A 24,412-nucleotide genomic window follows, 5' to 3' on the forward strand; every position below is an offset into this window, starting at 1 on the left:
TTTAATGCTAACTGGTTTTTATGCCAGCAAAAAAGCATCTTTATTTCCAATGCTGTCATAAAATATACAGCAACACTTAAACATCCAACCACAGTGATTTTTCAAAAGTGATGTCAGTTGTTAGATAGATGACAAAGTCCACACACAGCGTCAGCCTCCCACAGCTGTGTCCATAGCCGTACCAACAATGCCACACAATAGCGTCCTTAAATCCCATAAAGGCAAGGGACAATGCCACAGAATGAAGCGATAACGTATTGGAGCCTCTGACAATCAGTCTTTAACTGTGTTACCCATTTGACTGCAGGTGTAAATCAGCATTTCAATGTCAAGTTGCTAATTTAAGGCTGTATGGTCAAACATCCAAATAGCATACCCCAGGAAAAGCACAAGTGCATTGTTCAAGTAGGTGAAAGTCACTGCAAGTCACGGAACACAGAGGAAAAGTTCCACATCAATAAACCAGTGTTTGTGCTATGATATATATATATTTCATGATACAGTAGTATTAGATTAAATTAAACATTTACTGGAGCTCAGACGACAGCGTGGGCACAGCCATCATTCTGGTGCTGTTCAGTTGACTTGGTGGCGTATGCGCTGCTAGGGTACATGGCAGCAGAACCAAGCTCTGTGGCTCTACAGCGTGATGTGAATTAACATGGCTCTCCAAAGAATACATGTCACATTTCCTCTGCCTTCACTTAACTGTGCCACCTCACAGATGTGCATTAACTTCCCCCCTTTAATTCCCACGTTCAGAGAAATAAGGAAAATACCTGCTGCCATTTGTTGTATGTAAAGTTCTCTGAAAACCAAGTACAACAAATTAAACCAAAGACTGAAAGTATTTTTTCATCCCCTCTCCTGTTACTAGGAAAGTAGTTAACTCAAGACCCTGATTAACATTCCATTGAGCTGTGTCAAATGGTTCTTCCCCTTATTGTTATTATTTGGCTGTAAAACATTTTCTACCAACTCACTCATGGCAGCTGTTTCAGTACAATGGGGAAAAAAAGAAAATGAATGGCATTTTGGTGGGTTATTTAATGGGAGTCTAGAACTGGCAAAATATAAAACTGCATTCAGAAATGCTGCATCTAGGGGAAGTGCAGCCTTCCTAATGGTAGCCCAGGTTTTGGGGTTTTCTTGTCTGTTTCACTGAGAAATTCAGAGCAAGAGTAGAAGCTTCTGCTTATTCATGGACAAGTAAACATAAAAAATACGCACTAAACATTTTGTAACAAACTGAGCCTGTGTGATTTCTCATATGTACACTGCAGGTAAGTACAAAGGTAACTGCCCAGGGAAAAAAAATTCATGAGCAACGAGAGCTGAGACCTCTGCAAATTCAGTCACTGTCAGTCCCACCACACCAATGCTCAAAGAGGAACCTCTTCTGCAGGTGGCCTGCACAGGTGTGGGAGACCCTCTTCTCACTGGCCAGGGCTGACGCTGCGGCCTACAAGCAGTCTGTGTACGGCTGTGAGAGCTACAGCTCCTGGAGATCAGGAAAACAGTCACGTCACTTTCTGTATTCACTACCTCGTGTTTGAAATTAAATTAAGTTCCTTTTTATCTAGGAAGCACACAGGGATGGTCTGAGGAAAAACGAAGACCATACCTTTAGGCCTCCTGCTGCATTGCATCAGGTTGCCCTTGTCCCTTCTGCACAGAGACGCTTAATGCAGAGAGGGATTTATTAGGTTGGAGCTGTTGAAGCCAAGGCATACTGCACGTGTCCTGGAGCACTGTGGTGCTTAAGGAGATTTACTCGGGGGTTATGGAAAGCACCTAGACATAGCTTGGCTGTGTCTCTTAACCATCACTCTCACGCATGTTTCAGGTCTCGAGGGGATGGAAAGCCACCCATGACACAGAAGAGGACAGCCCTGGCACATTGCCTTAAAGTGAAGATGGAGCATACGCATCAACCTAGCTGTGGTTTCTTCCAAGTTTATTCACACAGGATGATGGTGAGAGTTCCTGCAGATTTAGGCACGTTGGTTCCATATTTTTCACTTCATTCTCTTTTTAACTGCTGGGAAAATCAGCACTGGAATATGAAGAGGCAAGGGAAAAGAGAGGCCAGACAAACAATTGTAGCAGCTGCCCTCATTTCTATTGATGCCAAGCAGCAACCCTGCGAGCTTGCAGTACCTTGTGAGCGGAGTGGGCTTTCCATTTTGTACTCCAGGTAAACTATTTTCACCAGCACTATATGTGCACTTGTTCATACTTGCTCCCCAAAGCTAACCTTATCACTGCAGAGGGATTGAGGGAGTAACCAGATGGGCCAGGGAGTGGTTTGTGTTTGCCTGCACACAACTCAGAGAATACAGGACTAGGGGAGAGAAGTAGCAGGTCAACATTGTGAATGTCATAACTCCTACTGTAACAGAAGTCCCTAAAGCCTCTTCAAACCATTCTTCTCTCGTGACTGAATAGCTGCCATTTATGCTTACTTAAAACCTATTTAAAACCTATGGTCTAGATAAACCGGGCATTTGTTCCTTTTTATATAAAGACTGACAAATCCTTTTAGATAGTTACAGATGTTTAAGGCAGAAAGTAAGTCTCTGACTCCACAAGGAACAAGAGGGACTCAGTCAAGTCCTACTCCTAACAAGTAGGACATACAAGGATTGATAAGTATTATTACATATTTCATGACAATGCTGTAACTATGCACTGATTACATAGAGCGAGGCGTGCAGAAATCAGCTTAAATGTTCACAGAAATACTGTGCAGCAGTTCGGATGCTTTTATTTCTGGAAAGTCTCTACCATTGCTCTTGGTTGTCACCCACAATACAATGGTTTTGTCTGCACAGCACCAACCTCACCAGGCAGGAGGAATCATTATGGTCTGTGAAGCTAGTGAAAGCCCACTGTCTCTGAATGGTTTTGCTTCACAGTTACTTTACAGGATTGAAGTTAACATGACAGTTAAACTCCGCTCTTTCAAACAAGCTTGTGTTTACAGCAAGTACAATATTATTTGTTATTTGAATTTCAGTATCATCTAAAGGCAATAACAGATCAATCACGGAGGGCTTGAGTAACAGAGCAGTAACAGGAACCACAAGAACAAGCTGCCCAGATTTCACACAGGTGCCCAACCACTGTTGGGCACTCACAATTACAGTGTCACCCCAGCTCCCCATACAAATGCCAGGCTGATGTGCACAAAATAGGCATTTTCAAAGATACGGATATATTTGACCAACCAGGTTGTCTCAGTACAGAGTAATTTTGTAAGACAATACATGAAAAAACCCTGTTAACTCTTCAGTTGTGAATAAAACTACCATTGCCTGGGAGCCAGGGGGTGACCCCCTGTCACACCATCGCTGTTTGAAAGACAGCACAGTGGGGCCACTTGAGCTCCCTTGATTTTTCCTCAGAAAATTTCCAACAGTAACTAATAATTGGTGGAGGGAGAACACTTGCGTAGCTGATGTCCATGAGTGAGATTTCACAACTGGTTTAAGCCAGTCAAAGACCCTGATGCTGCCAAAGGAGTGTGGGAAACAGAAATGGCCCTCCTTACAGCACCATCTGCTTATGTTGGGTTAGGTATTACATCAAACCCTTTGTCTCATCTACAAAATATGGGTAAAATCTACTATATCAGAGGGGGGCTGTGAGGCTTAATTTAAAAACTAGCAAGAGTTCTGGGTTACCTGGTATGGGAAGTTAAGTGCGAGGTTCTGTCAGTTGAAAATGCAGCCTGCTAATAACTGCCATATTGGCACAAATGGCAATAAAAAGTGTGCTGGAAGGAAATACCATACATTCCTAACTAGCCCATCAAAGTGCTCTGCTGCAGTGATGAAACCCACGTACTCTTCAGTTCCCCACAAAGTATATTCTCCCCAAACACAGCATGGCTGCCATGAATTAGGCTCCTGGAAAAAAGATTCTCTCTTCAGGACTCTGTACTGCTCCCACAGCCTGCAGAAAGATGGGAGTAGAAAGATGAAACAGGCCAAAAGATTATATACAAAAGGGTTTGACAAAAAGGTGTGGGGTTTTTTTTTTTCAGACATGGCAGTTTTGCACAATACAATAAAGTGAATCCCTTGCCTCTTGCTATTACAACATCAGCCTTTGTGACAGAGGTTCTTGTGGGCAATTTCAGCAGAGGACAAGTTTCAGAAGGACATGGAAATCAAATGTGTCCCCCAACACAGGCTGAGGCAGTACAGTCCCTATGGCCACTAAACCCATTCTGTAGTTAAAAAGAAAGTTTCCAGTGTTCAACCAGTATCCATCCACCTATTTTAACGGAGCATTAAAACAGATCCAATGTCAATATCCAGTACACATCTGTCCTCAGATTCTAGTGTGGCACTAACTGTATCAGACAAACACAAGAATGCAAAGGTGTAAGTATAGAGCCTTCTACTTCAAGAGCGTGACTGAAAAGTGCTCCCTCCCTCCCAGAAAGAAATAAGCACAACAGAGGTTTTGTGGTGGTTCTTGCATTTGTCTGGTGCTGTGGTAGCTGCATGAATCAGATGCTGAAAGGGTTTTGTGAAGCAGAATCTGATTTAAATGAACTGTACACACAACCATGTGCACTTTTTAAAAAAAGAATAATAGTATTAAAATTTTAGTTTCATTTCTCCCTTTCCCACTTCCCTTTCTCAGTTGACAGTCAACCAGCTGGTTAACTGCTCTGAGCGTGCACACTCATTCCCACGTTTAACCAGCGCTCCCAGCGGGGCACTGTGCAGCCATATGCTACACCACCACTTTTCAATATTGAACCACAGCACACTGCCACTTCCTTAAGGTGGTGGCTGTGCTCGGAGTGACAGCACCTGCAGGAGCTCAGCAGAAGCAATGGCTTCACGGAGAAGCAAGATACAATTGATAGTTTCTTTCCACAGAATGCAGCAGGAAAAGGGAGCCGTTGCCTCCACAGGGACAAAGTGACCATAATGGATGATGTCTTGCTGTTACGTGGTTCCTGTTCAGTGTGTGACCATACTTTACTCTGGTTTTGCTCCTCCTATAAACACTTCATATAGATCTTAAAAGGAAAGATAAATACCTGACAATACTTGTCAAAATTTTAACCCAAAGCAAACTTCCAGGAAGCCTTTTCCAAACATGTATGAAGTGTGTAGGTTTTTTCCTAATCAAGCAACAAAAAGTACCCCAGTTCAATAGCCTTCTCAGTGAAGCCAGATGGTAAAAAACCAAAATACATCAAGCTGACATTTTCCTCAAGGTAACTCCCCTTCCCTATTTAAAAATTCCCCCAGTTATTTCTTAAATGGCATGACTTTTTAAAAACAAAATCACAATTTTAATAAAAACCATAATTTGTAAAACATTTTTGAATATCCCTTAAAACATTTTTCCACCTTTGACCACCTCTAAAGCACAAGAAAGCCTTCAGTAACGCGAGAAGTCTGCTCCAACATTTACGCAAGTTAATACCACTGACTACTGAGCAAGAAAAAAACCCACAGTCAAGCCTTCACTTCAGAGCACTATTTAGTTAAAGATTAATTACTTGACCTTTTGGCAGTGTACAATGGCACCGAAGTCAAAGACACGCAAGTTCTTCCATTCTCTAAACAAATTCAGCCCCATATCTGTAAGAAATTACCTTTGTGTTAGAATAAAGCACACTTTTCCAAACAAAATGTTGAACCTAATAAAGCTTCAAGGAAGCCTCAAAGAGAGTGGATAAGTCTTCTTCTGTATGGGGACGTGGTGATAGTTTAGTCACTCTCTCCTGCAAGATTTAAGAAAAAATGGATTACAGAAGGTTCCCAATAAAATTAAATCAAACAGTAGCTGAACTATGTGCCTTTGTATTAATGTCCTTCACAGAGAATAACAAGGTTTTGCAAATAAGTAATCGAATAATTAAGGTTGAAGCATCATCAACTGTACAGTACTTTCAAGAATATATTAGTTTAAATTGCCTATAATTAAATACACAGAACCAAGATTAAAATGCAGTTCAGTTGCAAAGTCAAGTACTTCAAACACAGGTCTTGTCAGTCACAGATGTCAGTACAGCAGTGGGTAGTATCCTGGGAACACAGTCCATTTTAAAATTCATTTGCCAGCACTGGAACTAGGAGGTCAATTTTTAAGGACCAAGATTTTCAAAATACAACATCTCTCAAAGCCTAAGAACAGCCACAGATGGGGAAAGTAAATAGTGCTTGCAACTCAGGCTACAAAAAAGAGACACAGCAAGGGACAGTAGTAAAACTGCTTAGTAAATAGCCTGACACTTTGGAATCAGAACACAAAATAGTTGTGGTTGGTCTTCATTTGGACGGTGATTCAACAGAATTTTCGGGTGCTGAAGTCCCACCGACTGAAACTCAGCTACACGCTTCACTGCTCTGCTTGACAAAATAACCACAAAGGCAGGAATGGCAATTCAGAAAGTCCCACGCTACTGAGGATGAGGAGCTGTATTAGTGCAGGTATTCTGTTACTGCAGAAACTCAGATGAAAGGGCCTAACATTAATGTACTTGTACTGGTTATGATAATACTTTTATGCTTTCAACAATCAACCACTTTAACATTTATTGAAAGATTGGGGAAGAGTTACAAACATCTGCAAAGACAGAGCCTACACTAGGAACGCGTTATCTTTAGATTAACATGGTGTACTTTGGCAAGATGGAGCTGCTTCTGCTACAACCTGTTTCAACACCTCTCTTGTGCAAGAAGCTGTCCCAGTAAAAGCTCTAAATTCCCCCCCCCCCCTTTTTCACATGAGACAGTGTATGTCATTTGCTAGGGCCCTTGCCTCACACACCAAGAGGGATGCTCTGCAAGGGGCTCCTCCAGCCCCCTGCCTCTGGGGGGTGTGGGGGGGGGGGTAGGGGGGAGGTGAGGCTCAGCTCAGACACCCTCCAGAACGGAGCACACGCCCCTGCCCAGCACAATGCTGCAGTGCAACGCTGCTGCCCTCACAACCCACAGGGCTGCGATTTGCGGATAGGCTGGATGTGGTTACACAGCAAGAGATGCCACCGTGCTGTGAACTTAACACGTGAAATATTGGTCTAGCATGGTGAGGAAGTCAGCTGTGAGATATTCACAGTTTATCATCATGCTCAGCATGTTAGCATGGCTTGTGATGAGTCTGAAAAGTGCAGCTTTGTGTGCATAACTTCACCTACATGAGAAGCTTTGCTGGTGCAGCAGCAGCGATCAAATGGTACCTCTTTCCTCATCCCTGACCAGCGCTGCTATGCACACATACCCAGCCAAAGAAAAGGCTAAGATTCTTCTGTGCATTTTGAAACCAAATGGAAAATTCAAACAGCACTAGGGTAAAAGTATGTTGGTTTTTTCAGACTCACAATATGCAAAATATAACAACTCAGTACTCAAGCACTCAGTAAATTCATCAGGCTTACATTAGGACACTTTGGGCCAAATCACAGTTTTGTAGCCCTGTGCACTGAGATGCACAGAGTTATCTGTAGAGTTGCATGGGGTGACAGGAGATGATCACCCTGACAGACTGTAGCATTTCCCAGCTATATTGACAGAAGGTTGCAAACAGATGCTCCTCCTGCCTGCCTTGACAGAGGCACCAGCACTGCCTCTGCACAAGCCTGCTGATATTTGCTGGTGCCCAGACAGCAAGGCCCCAGCACACCCAGTCTGACTCAGTCCATTCTGGTATAGTGCCAAAAATGAGCAACTCCTAGCTCACCAGCGGCTCAGCCCCACTGTAGCTGCCTCTGGGATGTCTCCAGGGGGTGGGTGGGCTAGAGAACAGCCCTTCCACCATCTCACATTTTCAGTCCTCCCCATCTCCTCCCAAACACCATCACAGGGCTGGCCACCTTAGACCTTGGGACAGCATCTTTGCTAGACTCACTGCTGTCTGTAAACAGGATCGATTTCAATAGACTCACTTAGAAAGGAAAATAAAATTCTGTTTTAACTTCAAGTATAAATGTTTGTCCCAGTAGAGTTCCCACCCCAAATCCCGGCAGATAGAGTAGATAACTTTTGTTTTCCTGCAGCCTGCACTTCACAGTGTGGAATTCAGCCCACACAGTTATTAGTGCTGTCACCACTGCACCACACTGCCTTGCCGACGTGAATGGGTCAGTGCTGTATTCCAAAGAAAATTGACTGCAATATGAAAAGAAAAAATATACCAAAGATTAAACTGCATGGATTACCTCTGTGGGTAACAATGGACTATTAGGGAACGCTAATACATTTTCATTGTGCTACATCTCATATACAAAAATGAGGTTTGAGAAACTATTAGGTCATCTCATTTTACACAGTACAATTAATCATCAATGCCGTGAGATGACAGTAAATGAATTAAAAGTCAATTTGAGCTAAGCTAACAAATAAACAAACCAACCCTTCAACATCTTTTGGTGAAGAACATTCCCCAGCTATGCAAAACATGCTTTCAGTGAGATGATGTGCTTGTGATGACCTAAACCCAATTGTTTTAAAGGAACATATTTATCAAAACAAACCTCCAAAATGCCCCATAACAATTTACATGCATAACCTATTCGATAGGCGCTCAGAGACCTTAGTTTTCTTCCTGGCTTTCCCACTGCTCCATGGTGTGTGATCCTAAATAGTTGTACCTTTGTGCCATTTTCTCAGGTATAAAATAGGAATGTTAATATTTATGTTCTGTTTTAAGTTGCTCTAAGATTTATGAGTGAGAAGAACTAAACGTGGTAAGAGGTACTGCTATAAAAAGCGAATAACCTTTCAGCCTACAAAATTTTCATTTTCTCCGTAGTGTTTATTTCCCTTGCTACTTGGTGGAAATAAATCCTAAGTAGACAGAACAGTCCATAGCATATGAATCAAACTGACACTAGATTTTTCTTTTGGAATGGTGTGTTGCTTTTTGCAGTGTCTTTGTGAGAACTGAAACAACAAAGGGTATTACAAGTTTAATCTATATCATCCCAGGGGACCTTATTTCAAATTCTGATGGGGGTCAATAGAACAAAAAAGCCATCTGGGAAGAAAAGTGCTACTTCTCAATATGGAAAAGTTTAATGCAAAGTGAGCTGAATCATTCTTACCAGATAGCACTTGGTATTAAGGCTTTAATCTATAACCCATCCTGCATACATAATTAACAGAGATAGTCATGAAAAAGCAGTACCTTCTACAAAGATCAAAGGTCTATGAAAAACATCCTCTTTTTTAAAAATGTGACGTTTAAAAAAACCACAACCAAACACTTAGCCATTCTTTCTGAATCCATGCAAAGAACAGACTGCAGCATGTGCTCCAACTCACTGAAAAGAAAAACGTAAACTGTGCAGAGAAACAAAATACAGTTGACTATCCATAATTTTCTCCATTTTAATTGCTTTCATGTAGGATGAGAAATAATATTTGCTTGAAAAGAAGCAGTTCTGTTTTTTCAAAAATCTGTTCTATTTTATTTGACAAGAAAACCTGTTTTGCTTTCTGTCTTACCTGAGGCAGAGTGCCTTTGACTAATGCAGGGATGTCTGCTTTAGAATAACCAATTGCAGCTAAGCCATCATCAACATTCAGATCAAATAGGAATTTCCGGAGCGTGTCTGCCAAAATAAACCCTGCATCTTTGATTCTGGCAGTGCGGATGTCAGCTCCTAAAATAAGACATAATGCCTTGACTGTAGGGTGGAGAGAGCGGAGGAAGCCTGTTCTGGACTTAATTTAATCATAATATCAGCTGAATACATATCCATACAGAACAGTCACTGCCCTAAAAGCAACACAAAGTAAAAAGAGGAATCAGTCTTCATTTTACAGTTGGTATAGTTTGTAAAAGGTGAAATAAAACAAGATCAGGAGAAGCAGGTAACTGCTGCCAGAAAGACTAACTGCCACATGAGGTTAACTTCCTTTCCCTCTGTGCTTACAGCGAGAAGCACTTTTCAGTCTGACTAACTGCTGGGAGGAAAGAAGCTAACGCATGAACGTCAATGGTATTTATTTTTGTGGACAGTGTGCCAAATGCTAACTTTATTTTAAGGCCTTGAGTTTGCTGACATCTAGAGGACATGGAAACCACTACCTATTCTGTTCAACTACACATTCAAAGAGCGGACTAGAGCATTCAGGCTGAGAAAGACAGGAGTTGGCAGGGCAGTGTTCAAGGGGTTAAGTAAATCCTAAACTTAATGCTATTTGAATATGTGCTGACTTGTGTAGGATAATGTAGAACTGAAGAGGAAGAACCGGTATCTTTGAAACATCTACTGAGCAGTAATAAAAGCAGCAATAAAAAAGGAAAGATTACCAATGTTTCTTACAGAATAGCTTGCTTTCCCTTCTTCAATGAATGGTCAGGACTTATTTAAAAGTAATAATAAAAACGTGTCCAGATAGATGACACAGGTTCCTTCATATGATTTTTTTCAAAGTAAGCTGAGCTATATTTGTTCTCTGTGTAACCTCAATGATGTTACACCAGAACTATGCTAGGTCTAAGTGCCATACTGAGAGATGAATAAGAGCACAACATAGCTAAAGGAAAAATATTTTCTGTGATCCTCACACAGTTCAGTGTGACATTCAAAGGGGGTTAAGTGAACAGGAGACCAACAAGCTCATTTGAGGAGCTCAGATATTTGGGTAGTAAGACTGGCAGTACTGTAGTAGATAACGTCTGGGAGAAATTGATAAATAAGGTATGACAGAGTCTTGTACGAAGTCTTATGCTACTGGGATTATGCCATGTAGTCCGAGTTACTCCTCTACAGCAATACCCAGGATAAACTGGGACATAAATCCAGTGTCTTCAGATAGTAAAGTAAAAGGGAAAGGGAGGAGGGGAAAAAATGGGTCAGTAAATGTGAAGGCCAGTTTTAAAATATTGCTATAGATCTAGTAGTTCTTTTTGCTCAACCTAAAGGATACATCAGTCTTTGATTGCACTTAGAAAACTTCTGGCCACACGCACACCTATTTCAACTGTTTAAGAATCCACCTAGGGAGGTATTAAGCTTTTTCTGGCTGTACTCAAATTCACAGCTGTACATACACACAACATAACTATTTAGTAATCTGCTTCATGTCATAAAATACCTTCCCAGTCATTGCATTTGGCAACATGACAGATTTGAATCAACTACTGTAGTCAGTTGGACTCTGGCCTGGAATCAGAAGTAAACACCCCAGGTAGGAATTTACAAATTCAATTCCACGTGACATGTTTTCGGCAGAGTCCCTTTATAGCAAGGCAGACAATATCATAGTTTAAATTTCTATTGAGAAAATTAACAGAGCTTTTAGAGACAGAATTTATGTCAGCAGCTCATACCACAAAACCTAAAGGAACTGCTTTTCAACCACTTGTTTTAAAATCAAGGAGCCAGCATTCAAATTCTCTGATATGCTGTGCTAGCCAGTTATCCAGAAACATTTTCTTAGTCCACTTTGAGTTGTGTGTTACTGCTATAGGAACACAGACATTTTGTAGCTTACTATATGATTCCAACTATGTTTGTGTTCTGGTTTTGACCACAGGCAGGACCACATACTTCGGAAGAAGGCTGAACAAACCTCAGAGCCAACATTTATAAAATAAATGGAATTTCCCCCCAATGTAGTTTTTCCAGCCATGTTGTTTTACATCCTCTTTAAAATACTGTGATATTTTCATTGTCTATATAAACTCCCACTCTTTCTTGAAACTCACAATGCTTTCAGATGTACGACTTTCTTGTATAAGTAATGTGACCGGATTGCTGTGACTTGCATACAGAAGGCTGACCATACAAGGAACTGAACACGAATTTTCCAAATGCCAGGAGAGTTGCCCTAACCACTTTCTCTCTACTCTCTACACTGCTGTGCTCGTAACTGTGATTGCTTATTAGCGAGCATGGATATGAGCAGCAGTTTAGCTACAACACAGTCCAGCGCAGACAAAAAACCTGACCTTAGATATAAATAAATTAACCCACCGCAGAGCCATGCAGTCACAGCTGGTCTGCTAACAGCTCCAAGATTACACACAGTCATGCTGGGGGTGCAATGAAGAGGTATTCTTTCTATAGGACACCTTCCAGTGATGTGTTGCACAGATAACAAAGCACTGTATGAAAAGGTAATCTCTAAATGAGCTCTCAGCTTGCAGCATTTACTTTTATTCTACTAAGAAGCAGAAAAGGCCACTTTGTTCATTAACACACTTCTCAGCCATCACAGATGTGTCCACAGAATAGCTACTTCGTGGTTTCCCTTGACATTGCCCACTGAGAAGTTCCAACACCTACAAACAAGCTTAGGCCTACATTAGAAAGACCAAAACCCACAGTTGTGTGCCGTGGAAAAAGAGCAGGAGTGATTCAGAACACCACTCTGTCCTAATTCATTGCCCCAGCAGGGAATTTGTTAGGCAAAATGCTTCCTTTTAGCTAACAGATGCACCTCAGTACTGGTTTATGGTATCTACTCTAAAGTAACTACTCTCTATAAAGCACCAAGAGAGATGCCAGTCACAGCTACTCTCTCCTGATTCATAACGTATCTACAGTTTTCAGCTGTCCAGTTTTCTAGTCAAGAAGCAGATTTCTCCAGGTTGCTTCTCTAACTACATCATCCAATACAAAAATTTAGCATTCTTCTACCTAAGTTTGCATTATATGTAACTCAGACTCCAGAATCTTGCTTTTTAAACTTAAACCCCCCGCAACAACCAACTACAATTGCTTGCACAATTTTTTTTCCTGCCAAAAAGACATTTTGGAGAGAATTCCATTTGTATGAGTAATCCGTATCCATAGAGATTCCTACCTAGTATCTCTGCAGCTTCCAAGTGCCGCTCAGGATGTATCTGTGCCGTGAAAGCAAACACTGCTGGGGATGTCAGCACCACAGAAAGGCCATGTGGCTGGGGAAAACAAAAAAACAAAAACCAAAAAAGAATAAAATCCTATCAACAGGACATGTACTTTCAATTTCAATGTGCTTTAATGCTCATTCATGTGAGATAACAGAGAACTGAAATGTATAATACAAAAAGAAAGATAAATCGAGTTTTACCACTAAAGAGTGATCCACGTTATAATCCTTTGGTTTATAAGTTTTCACCAAACCAGAAATAGGGTAAGACATTCCATGGCTGGAACAGAGAGTAGAGAGAGTGGTTAGGGCAGCTCTCCCAGTATTTGGAAAATTTGTGTTCAGTCCCTTGTGCAGTCAGTCTTGTGTGTGCAAGTCTCTTAGGTAAATGTATTGAAAAGGTATTTAGGTGTATGGTATGGATATTAGGTAGAGACAACCCTCATTCCTCCGCACCCTAAAGACCTAGCTGTAAAAATCAGCAGCTCCTTACTTTGCGAGTGTGAAGTTATATTACACCACTGACTGGACTGAAAGATTACTAAAGTAATACAGTTGCTAAAGTAATACAGGTATGCCAAAAATAGCATATTCTGCATCCCTACTTGATCACACTGCCTGAGAAAAATAAACATTAAAGTATAATTAATAAGTGAATTTGCTTAAACAAAAGGAACAAAAGGATGGTCTTTGAAGAGAATGACTGCTAGTAACTTCTCCACACATTTCAGGCTTAGGCTTTGCTTCTCTGAGATTTTTGCCCAGGTGAAACTCCATTACCTTGCAATATTAATTACAGCTCATTTCAACCTGCTGAATGCCTGCCCCACAGACAAACTTGCAGACAATTGCATCAGTTCAGGAATGGCACAAGATTACCTCATTGCTGTCTTACTGCAGAACAGCTGGCATGAAATTCAACATTTTAAATAGCGTTGATGTTGGGTTTTGTTTGTTTGTTTGTTTTTTCTAACTATGGTTTTTACTATCAAGGAAGGTAAAGAAGGCCACATTTTGGAATGTTCACATGATTGGATTTGAGTATCACAAGCCAGAATACACAATCCTCATACACATAAACACCAGGAGCCCATCAATTTCTCACAACACACAGCTCCCCCTGCATCACAGGCCAGGCTACGACGTTTATTATATATTCAGCAACAAAGGCAGCAAGGTTTTTGACAATCTGAAACAAACACTAGCTAGAAGCTGACCTCAGATGGGGTTAACATTTTTCTGTACTCACCAAAGATGAACGCCAGCATTGCCAAAGCCAATACCAGCAAAAGCACTTGCCAGGTGCATGTTGGCTCTTGCTTCACGGTCTTCAGGGTTTCTGATGGCTCTGTGCACCATGGAGACAATGGTACCAGTGAATTCACAAACAGATTGGTAATTCAGGATGGAGAAGGGAGAGAGGGCTTCTTTATGGACAGATAGACAAAAACCTCTAAGATAAGCCGAGATAAACATATGGGAAATAGCATCAAGTCATACTTCAGCCAGAGAACAATCCTGCTTCTGGAGCAGTAAGTACATCAAACTGGTTCAGTGAAGGGCAAGTTTCCTTTCACTTTTCCAAAAACTAAGTAAATAGAGCGAATTTAGCCATATTCCCCCCAGTGGTGGTTTAAACAATTCTCCTTAGGAGCTCTGGCAACCCTATGTACAGCTCCACGATCACTCCAGCTTTCTCACCATCTCATTAGGTGGTGGTCTGTGTGGGAATAGGATGGGTTCCTTGCTTTCCTACACAGAAGCACTCTGATGACATGGAAAAAAACTCTCATGAATAGATTCCACAGGTACAATAAACAACTACTTTGAGTAGCTAGGTACTGTAAAAAGCCTTTTACAAAAAACCCCCACATTGGTCTTTAATAGAAGTGCACATGGTATACAAAAGCCGTATACAGACTAAAACTTCATTAGTAGGGATCAAAATCAACTCCCAGTTAAGTCAAAACTTAATCTGTTGAAGGTCTTCTAAGTATGAACTAGTTTTCAGTAAATGCATAATTTTGAACATTTGTAAGTGCACGTGGTTACTTTCTTGATGGATGTGTAGTATCTTAATTTACACTGAAGGCCACAGAAACTACACCAGCAGTATTTCCTTTAGTTTGTTACATATTCCTCTTACACTGTCATGGAAAGAGGATTCTTGAAAAAAATACGTGAACGCTGCTCCCATATTAAATGAGCAGCTTGAAATACCTTCAACTGAGGACTTGCAGATTCACAGAGGCATTAAAAAGCCACTTCCTCAAGATGATCTAGTAACCCTAATTTTACTTTAAATTTTATTTGAAAAACTTTTTTATTTATTTAAGAGAAATCCACGGTAGAAAATGAAAGTTTAATATAGTAGTTTGCCTTATTCTAGCTTAAAATTCGAGTTCTTCTAAGAGTTCCTTTTTGGGCACTGAAGACCGAGCATCCTGCAAACAGAGTGGCTGTTAAACATACTACCTTTTCAAATATTTAGCCACAATGCGCAGAGCATGAAGAGCCCAGACGTCACTGATGGGGTTGCTGCCTTGGTAAGCTGGTCGGTTGATTGGATTTGAAGGGCAGGGACTGCGCATGTTGTAAGGAAGAGCTGTGTATGATTCTAGAGCATGGCTAAAAGAAAGATTAAAACCTGAATTATTTAAGTGGAAGAGCTCCATTTTACTGCCCTGTTGCCCTTTGAATGCAGGTTCTACTTATTTACTTCTGGTGTTTAACAGTTGCCATAAACAGAAATACAATCGCATAGGCAACTGGGAGAATGCTGGTCAGGCACCTCCAGAGGGCTTTGCTCCCTAACAGACAAACAAGGCAAACAGTCACTATCTATCAGCTCACACCATGCTTAAAGTTATGCTGGATGAAGGGGCACTGTCTGCATTGCTACATTTAGATGTACAAAACTACAGACAAGCTATTTTCATTTATGAACAAATGCCTCAATTCCATTACAGACGCTGTAGTGCAGGATACTTCACCAAGCTTGAGAAATCACACAGTTTCATTATACATCTATTACTTTAATATAAACAGCACCAAGAAGCAAAGTAAGCTCTGGCCCTTCGAATAGAAACTTCCGTGCATTTTATGCAGGTTTAAGATGAAGAAAATTTTGTGCCAAGTGAAAAGCACATTATGCGAGAGGTTCTGAAGATGGTCATAATTGGGCTAAGACCTGCCAGCATCCCACAAGCCTTCACAAATTTTTGTTGACACATTGTGGCTTTCATTAGCAAATCCTTGTTCTCTATTCCCTGCCATGTCTGTGAGACATGCTAAATGCTGGTTCAATTGTGATTAATCATCTACTTGATCTCTTAAAAAGGGACACCTGGACTCTCTTCCCTGACAGTAACCATCCTGGAAGCAAATGATGTCTCCAGTGCACTGCAAAAACATCACAATTTCTGCAAATGAGTAATTTGTTTCCATACATTCTGAGGGAGTGTGTTGGGTTTGCATGGCAAGGTTTTGGTAGCGGGGAGGGGGGTGGCTACAGGGGTGGCTTCTGTGAGAAGCTGCTAGAAACTTCCCCTGTGTCTGATAGAGCCAATGCCAGCCGGCTCCAAGACAGACCTGCTACTGGCCAAGGCCAAGCCAATCAGCACCTCTGTGATAACATATTTAAGAAGGGAAAAAACCAGTTAGAGGGAGCTTTTGCAGCCAGAGAGAGGAGTGAGAAGGTGTTAAGAAACTCTGCAGACACCAAGGTCAGTGCAGATGGAGGGGGAGGAGGTGCTCCAGATGCCAGAGCAAAGATTCCCCTGCAGCCCGTGGAGAAGACCATGGTGAGGCAGGTTGTCCCCCTGCAGCCCATGGAGGAAGGATGAGGGGGTGTAGAGATTCCACCTGCAGCCTGTGGAGGACCCCATGCCGGAGCAGGTGGAGGCACCTGAAGGAGGCTGTGGCCCCATGGGAAGCCCATGCTGGAGCAAGCTCCTGGCAAGACCTGTGGACCCGTGCAGAGAGGGGCCTATGCCAGAGCAGCTTTGCTGGCAGGACTTGTGACCTTGTGGGGGACCCACACTGGAGCAGTCTGCTCCTGAAGGTCTGCACCCCATGGGAGAGACTCACATTGGAGAAGTTCATGAAGGACTGTCTCCCGTGAGAGGGACTCCATGCTGGAGCAGGGGAATGATGAGTGGAGTCCTTCCCCTGAGGACAAAAAAGTGGCAGAGACAATGTGTGATGAACTGACCGTAACCCCCATTCCCTGTCCCCCTGTGCTGCTGAGGGGGGAGGAGGTTGAAGCTGGGAGTGAAGTTGAGCCTGGGAAGATGGGAGGGGTGGGGGGAGGTGTTTTAAGAATTGATTGTATTTTCTCATTCCTCTACTCTGTTTTGCTTGGTAATAAATTAGATTAATTTCCTCTCTAAGTTCAGTCTGTTTTGCTTGTGATGACAATTAGAGAGTGATCTTTCCCTGTCCTTATCTCGACCCATAAGCTTTTTGTTACACCTTTTCTCCTCTGTCTAGTGAATGAGGGGAGTGATAGAGTGGCTCTGGTGGGTACCTGGCCCCCAGCCAGGTTCAACCCACCACAGGGAGGCAGTGAAATTAAGTAAGAGGAAAGTGTAATGGAGACTACCTTAACAAGAACAGGAAAGGGAGAAAAAAGATCACCCTTTTCTGCTCCTAAAATATTTTTTTTTTTCTACAATCATCTTAGTCAAAATACAAAACTGTAATAAATTCAAGCAGCAGCCTACACAGAAAACTCACCAAAGCACGTCAAACCCACAGTTGGCTACTATTCGCTCAGGCATAGACAGTGTGTGTAAAGGATCAATGATGCCTAATGTTGGTTTAATGGCTCTTGAAGCAATACCTGCAATATGTAAGTGAGGAAAATGAGTTAATGATTATTTGCAACAAAATAGGACATGACAAGCTTAAGGTTCAAAACATAACAATAATGAGGGGAAATGATTTGAAACTATGAAGATAAAAGCAAAGAGAAAGAAGGGAGAGTAAGAAGTATTTATGAGTATGTCTTACTGATGATTAAGTCCCTGTAAGACTTATCATTTGAGACTGTTGCCTGAAATGAATTATACGAGACAATGTTCTCTCTCCATTTGTAATCCTCCCCAAGCAGCCTAAACTTTCAAAATGTCTGGCTGAATGGCATCTACAACATTATTCTTAGATTTGTATCTTCTGTGAACAATCAGAGGGCAAGATTGGTTTGGGTCTACAATCAATTGCTATTGCTAATTGCTGTCTTCAGCATCTGTAATAATCATGCCTTCATATTATGGTTAAGGAGGCACAGATGTAGCTTTGAGAGAGATATACAAACAGACTGATTGACTACATATAGACTAGAAAACTCTAAGCTATGGTCAGAGCTCCTTAGCACACCCATTTGGGTCTCAAGTACTGTAGACTGTATAGCATATAAAATCCACACATTTAGAACTAAAACCTTGAAACAGCTGTAAAGCTTAAGATGATGTTTTAGCCCTAATCTTTATTTGCCAGGGATGAAAAGGCCAAAGGAAGACAGTGCTCCTCAGTTGCACAGCATCTCAGGCCTGAGGTTTCAAAAGTCAGGAAAAGGAACATTTGGTTGCAATTACACAACAAAGAAACAGAAGTCTTAAAAGCAGAAAGCAAAATACAGAGGAAATAAGGAACAGTTGGTTGACCTTGAATGTAAGTAGAAGTTTCCTTTGCAATTAACATTTTCTGCCATTTAAGAACTTGAAAGATTTTAGTTTCCTGTTTTGCCTTCAAACTATAATCCACTGTATTACAAACATATTTCATTATGTTAATATGCTATAAATTTAATTCAAGGAGGAAGCCTTTAAGCTCTTCAAATTTGCCTGCAGCAATTGAATCAAATAAAATGACACCTGAAATGACATGCAGTATCCCTTTCTTTCAAGGCAAGGAAGTAATGAAGGCATTGGAAAGGCAATTGTCTTGAATAGCAGACACAAAAAAAATATCTTACCGGTTTTTACTTTTAGTTCTTTGAAGTCAAAAATGGCAACACCAGTGGTTTCACTTCCAGTTCCAGATGTCGTAGGAACTTAAAAGGAAGAATGGGGATAACAACAAATAATAATACGTTATATTTCAACATAAATAAAAACACACTAGTAACACCACCAAAATACAGAATCCAGGAAATCTCAGAGGTATCTCTGATCCGAAGCCAACAGGTCAAAGAGAAACTGCTACTATGCTGTCTTTTCTCAGTAAAAGGAGTCAAACTCAGCTAAACAAGACAAACTAATGACAAAAACCTGTGATTTTACTTCCACTGAAGTAAACAGCAAAATTGCTGCTGAATACAACTAGAGGAAAATAAGACCACAGGAACATGTAACAGTCGTGGTAAACTGATTTAAGTAGAAATATCATACAGAGTGTAGAGTGACTCTCCTTCTCCTAGCCCTCATTCTCCACACCCCCCTGCCCCCCGCTTTACCTGCGATGAGTGGCTTGAGGGGCACAGTGACAGGCTTCCCTTTCCCAATAGGAGCATTGACATAATCCAAGAAGTCTGATGTAGGGCTGGACGCATACAGGTTGGCAGCTTTGCAGGTATCTATTACAGACCCGCCTCCAACAGCAACATAGGCATCAAACTCTCCCTTTTTAGCAAATTTAATGGCATCCAGGAAACTTGGAAAACAAGAAAAACTTTCCAATTAGGAGAAAAACGGCACATAAAGAAATTACCTATTAAGACCAGCGTACAGGTCACAAGGAGGTGTTTAAACAGCTGCAAGGTATGCTGTAAGAGCCTAGGCGCTACTTTGAGAAGCGCACTGTCAGAAGTACCTTTGGTCTGTTGGTTCCACCCGGACATTATCATATACCTCAAAGTTTATACCATATTTTGCCAAGGAATTCAATACTGCATTTACAGGAGGGAGTTGGGAGAGGTTTTTATCTGTCATCAAACAAACTCTTCTAGCACCAAGATTCTGCAGGTCCTACAATAACAATGACATTAAAACACAAACAAGTGGTATAAAATCACGCACTGAACTATTTAAATACTAATCCAAATCAACTGAATCATTTAATTATACTAAGAAAACCAACCTAAAAATAGTTGGTTATTGTAAAATTTTTGAAACAGTATCAACTTAGGATGATTAACCACAAACATAGGATGCAGAAAGCAGCATAAAGCTGCCAAAATTACATAGTTGAAGTCCTATGATAGAAGAAAACTAATGATAAACATGATGAACAAGTGAAAACCACATGGAACCACATAAGACTACAGTAAAATGTAAAATATTTTTTAAAAATATTTTTTTCCTGCACAATTCCTGTGACATAGAAAGGCTTTTCCACAGGGTAGGTCTCCCCTAACTGCTTACCAAAGCATGGCATTAAAATCTTGAAAATTTAATATTGAATATTAATTTATTGATGAAAAATCAAAATAAGGGGGCAAAAAAGAAAAATAATACTACATCCTAACCTTTGCTAAATTGTCACAATAGCTATACAATACATGCAATTCTAAATAATCCTAATGTGGTTTGAAGACAGAAGTTCTAACTTCATTTACTATCTGACTACTAGTTTACTTTACAAATGTGCAAATAAAAAAAAGTGAACTGTTAATGCCATAAATGCCAAAAAGAGAGGAAAAATGATAAATGAAAAAAACTTCAATGATATTGGCAAACTGGAACAACGTACAATATTCAGGTACAATGTACAATGAACAATATTCAGGAGAATCATCTCACACTGCTGAAAGAAAAATCCTACACTGTCACAGTACAAACTCAGAGCTGAATCAATATCCACCTAATTTAATGGAAAGTCTCTGATTCATTTTAATGAGCACTAGAAGAGACAAAAATGATCTTGAGGAAAATCCTGATGAGTCACCAGGATTCAAAACTTTTTGAATTAAATTCCCTGTCAGAAAAAAATATTGTTGCATAATCCTAGCAAATCATTGACAATCTAATTATCCACTGATTATTCACGTGTACCACAGGAACACTGATGTAACATGCTTCTGTTCTTTACCCAACGGTATTTTCTGATCTTTTTACACTGGTGTATATGACTACACATACTGCAAAGCAGTGGAGATTCAGACACACCATATATAAGCTTTCCCTTATAAAATGGATTGATAGCACCATCAGCCCTTTAGAAAATAACTTTTCACCAGTGATGGACTTACACTATGGAAGCTTACCATGCCAATCTCTTTAGTAACTCCTTCTCCATAGCGGATGTTGGAAATGGCCATCTGCAAAAAAAAAAAAAAAAACCCCACGACATTTTTTTCTGGAAAAATGGAATCTAGTACCAAGCAGTCAAAGTGAAATATAAATATTTACTAATGCAAATATCTGTTAAATGCCATATTTGGAAGTATACAAAATACTACTTTAAAATCAAATATATTTTATTATTAAATCTACCTCAAATGCATAGTCTGTATTTCCCAGGGTAGGCCATTCAGGAACTGGAATCAAAATGAAACGGTAAAATTAGGGAACAAAAAGTGACTTCAATCTGTATCTCAATGCTAGAGTTGACAGATTCCTTTACTTTTAAAATCACTAATACATTTGCACAGGTCATCTTAGCTTGTCTGGGTAACAGTCACCCATTTCATCCCTTGTTGTTTGTGAGATTAAATGATCCAAGTACTTAATTTGATTCATATAATTCAGCAAAACAAGTATGTTTTCCTTCTTTCAAGAATTAATTCTTTCTTATAAAAACTGTGTAAGTTAGCAGGAAGTTTGCATGAGAATTTGTGTACAGTCTGCAAAAACCAGAACAGCACATAGTAAGTAGAACTGAGTATCTGCAGAGCATACAGGCTGCTACATCCAGGTTGAGAGGTGTTACAAATACATAGGAGCTACATGACAACCTTCAGAACAGCTTTTAAGACAAATCCATGAGACATCCTCCATATGCACCCGGATAGAGAACATCTTTTGTACGTGTGAGAGTAATACTGACAGGTGTTTACACTTCTTTTTACTTCTGTCTAGTCCTGAATTTGCAGGTGAAACTGAATTGCTTGCTTGAAAATTAAGAAACTGCATGCATTGCTAATAATGAACAGAGTTTTAATAAGAATTGGTGTGTCACTATCAACTTCATTTGGTAGAAGAGAGAAGATACTTATAAGGACAGTATTTCAGTCACAGCCTCTCTCTGCCCTGTCATCCTTGCATGAATTTCCACAAAACTCTCCATTTCTTGCATATCCTGATTTTGCCACAAAGTGAAGCAAACTGCACATCAACTGAAACAGCCCATTCTTCTCCAAGAAAAGATAGGATGAGGCATTCTGCTCTTCCTGCTGAAGTCATGCCTTCTGTCTGCTATATTGATTGAAAATATGCGATGTGGATTCAGATCCAATGACTGAAGCCATGATAATGAGTCTTACAGACACTCTGGGGTGCACTGAAGCACTGATCCACAACAGTAACAGATAGATGTATTAAACTCCTTTATGCACTTTCCATTCAAGCCCAGGCCAGCTGCTATCAGGTCTTTCATTGCCATCTCTTGCCAGGCTGTACATGTTTGACCTTTCCTGGAGTTTGAGTCTGCTGTACTCTCAGTCATTAATTTGACAGGCTAAGAACATGTCCAAGCCATTTACTCTCTTGCCTTCTGATGGTATAATAGGTGCCCTGCTGTTATATTCTTGAGCTAAACTTTTCAGAAGAATTTTATTGAGTTCAAAAATTGCATTATTTACTAGAACACTGTCAAGAAACACAATGCACATTTTTCTTCTGCTACTTTTACATCAGTTACCACTATTTCGAGACTTACTGAACTGATACAATCTTGCTACATTATAGACCCAATTGCTGCTTAAAACTTACAGAGATGGTTCTTAACTAAGACTTCTATGTAACAAGGGTATAGTTTGAATTGACCGAGTAGGTCATCAAGCAGACAAGCAGAAGAATGAGATTCTATTTCTTAGCTGCGCTACTGTCTTGCTGTATGATGGTCTCGGGCAAAATAAATATCTGAACATATATTAGCTTTTCCGTATGTAAAATGGTAGTTCTTTAAAAAGTGTCTTAAGTAAAGCACATGAAACCAAGCCACTCAGAATTACACATTGTTGAAATTATGGCCAAAATTACTCATTTTTATAGAAAATATATCTATTGTATCTTCTAGGTACCTTCAAAGTACTAAACATGGAACACGTGAGATGTATTAAAAGATAAGAACATCTGACCAGCACCCAGATAGCTATTCCCATAGACTCCCTACAGTCAATGCAAGCAGAAATTCCTCCCAGAGCGACTCAGCACAGCTCTCCTGCTCTTACTCCACAGTCCTGGCATAAGTTAGCTGCGTTCTCAGGACTGACTGTATAAAAAGCCTATGGAGATTACATTCCCTAAGCCAAAGCAGACCTTTGTGAATGGCTCCTTTTTGTTCGTATTGTGTTCTGTTTCATTTCTAATGTAACAGATGCATACTTTTCCCCTTGAAAGCAGACCTAAAGTTGAGATGGCTCAGGTGATGACAGCAGTAGTAGCAGCCATAGCAAATTTCTGATCAACTTGCCTCACAGCAAGGAGAAGGAGAGACAGGATGCATTAGTTGTGGCTTACATGGAAACAGTGAATCTCCCCAACAATAACCACTATCACTGTACAGTTGCAAAATAACAGACTGCTTACCTTATCCTTTCAAATGTTCTCTTTCCTACCTCTTACCTGCATCCTCTGCCCAGGTTACACCAATATGTACGGCACTACAGGGCCGCGGTCTCCTACAGAATTATTTTGGAGACACAAATTAAGTCTTACCTTGGGAATAAGTGTGGCAATGGCTCGGGCACCGACATCTAGTTAAAAGTGTTAAAAAAAAAAGAAAAAAAAAGGCATAGTTAAAATGAAAAACTAAAGCAGAAAAACGTATCTGTCCTGACCTAAAAGTCTCCCGTATGCACCCATTCCTCCTACCCCGACGAGGCCTGGCAGCAGGGCCTGGGGGTGTGAGGAGGCCTGGCCCACCAGGGGAGCGGCAGCTGGGGTCCCACCGACGTAAGAACACGGGCGGGTCGCGATAGGCGGCCCGTGGGGTGCCCGTGTGAGGCGGGAGGTCAGCGCTAGGGAGGGGGCCGTGGGACTCTCCCACGGCCCCCAGAGAGGGAGCGGTCGCTCCTTTCCACTTTTAAAACGCGGCGGCCGCCCGGCCTCGCCTCTCGCCCCGCTGCCGGCATCTGCCGATAAAGGGAGGAAGAACAGCGGGGCGGGGAGGCCAGCACCCGCCGCGGTCCCCTCGCTGAGGCGGCAGCTCCTTTCAGCCGCCCCGGCCCGCCCGCACTCACGCAGCCCATTGCAGCTGCCGCAGGAGGCCGGCGACCCGCTCCCGCCCGGCCGCCATCGCCGCAGCTCTGCGGGGCCGGCCGGGCCGGGGGCCGAGCCAGCGCCTCCTCCTGGGTGGGGCAGCGGGGGCTCCCACCCGCTGCCCGACCCCCCCTTTCAGTCACAAGAGTTGACCAAAACCAAGGGCCTGAAATAAGAACTGTGCCGATCGAGCTCCTCACGCCTGCCGGG

General features: G+C 41.3%; 1 protein-coding gene across 8 annotated transcripts; it reads right to left on the minus strand.

Annotated features, from left to right (window-relative positions):
* Positions 1-24,412, minus strand: ADHFE1 (alcohol dehydrogenase iron containing 1). 8 transcript variants are annotated; one of them, XM_054816483.1, is made up of 15 exons: positions 24,184-24,411; positions 23,660-23,697; positions 21,275-21,318; positions 21,046-21,099; positions 19,653-19,807; positions 19,297-19,493; positions 18,817-18,894; positions 17,577-17,682; positions 15,315-15,467; positions 14,089-14,187; positions 13,041-13,119; positions 12,792-12,888; positions 9,480-9,637; positions 5,627-5,755; positions 1-3,957 (listed from the first exon to the last, which is right to left on the minus strand). In XM_054816483.1, the coding sequence occupies exons 1-14, from the start codon at positions 24,237-24,239 to the stop codon at positions 5,672-5,674; spliced, it is 1,398 nt and encodes a 465-aa protein (XP_054672458.1). In that variant the 5' UTR covers positions 24,240-24,411; the 3' UTR covers positions 1-3,957; positions 5,627-5,671. The 8 variants fall into 8 exon arrangements, 7 of the variants coding, with proteins under 7 accessions (XP_054672458.1, XP_054672459.1, XP_054672457.1 ...); XR_008575857.1 differs by lacking the exon at positions 9,480-9,637; XM_054816484.1 differs by lacking the exon at positions 5,627-5,755 and having other exon boundaries at positions 1-5,612; positions 24,184-24,412.

Source organism: Grus americana, chromosome 2 (assembly GCF_028858705.1).
Source record: "Grus americana isolate bGruAme1 chromosome 2, bGruAme1.mat, whole genome shotgun sequence".
In the NCBI taxonomy this organism is placed as follows: domain Eukaryota; kingdom Metazoa; phylum Chordata; class Aves; order Gruiformes; family Gruidae; genus Grus; species Grus americana.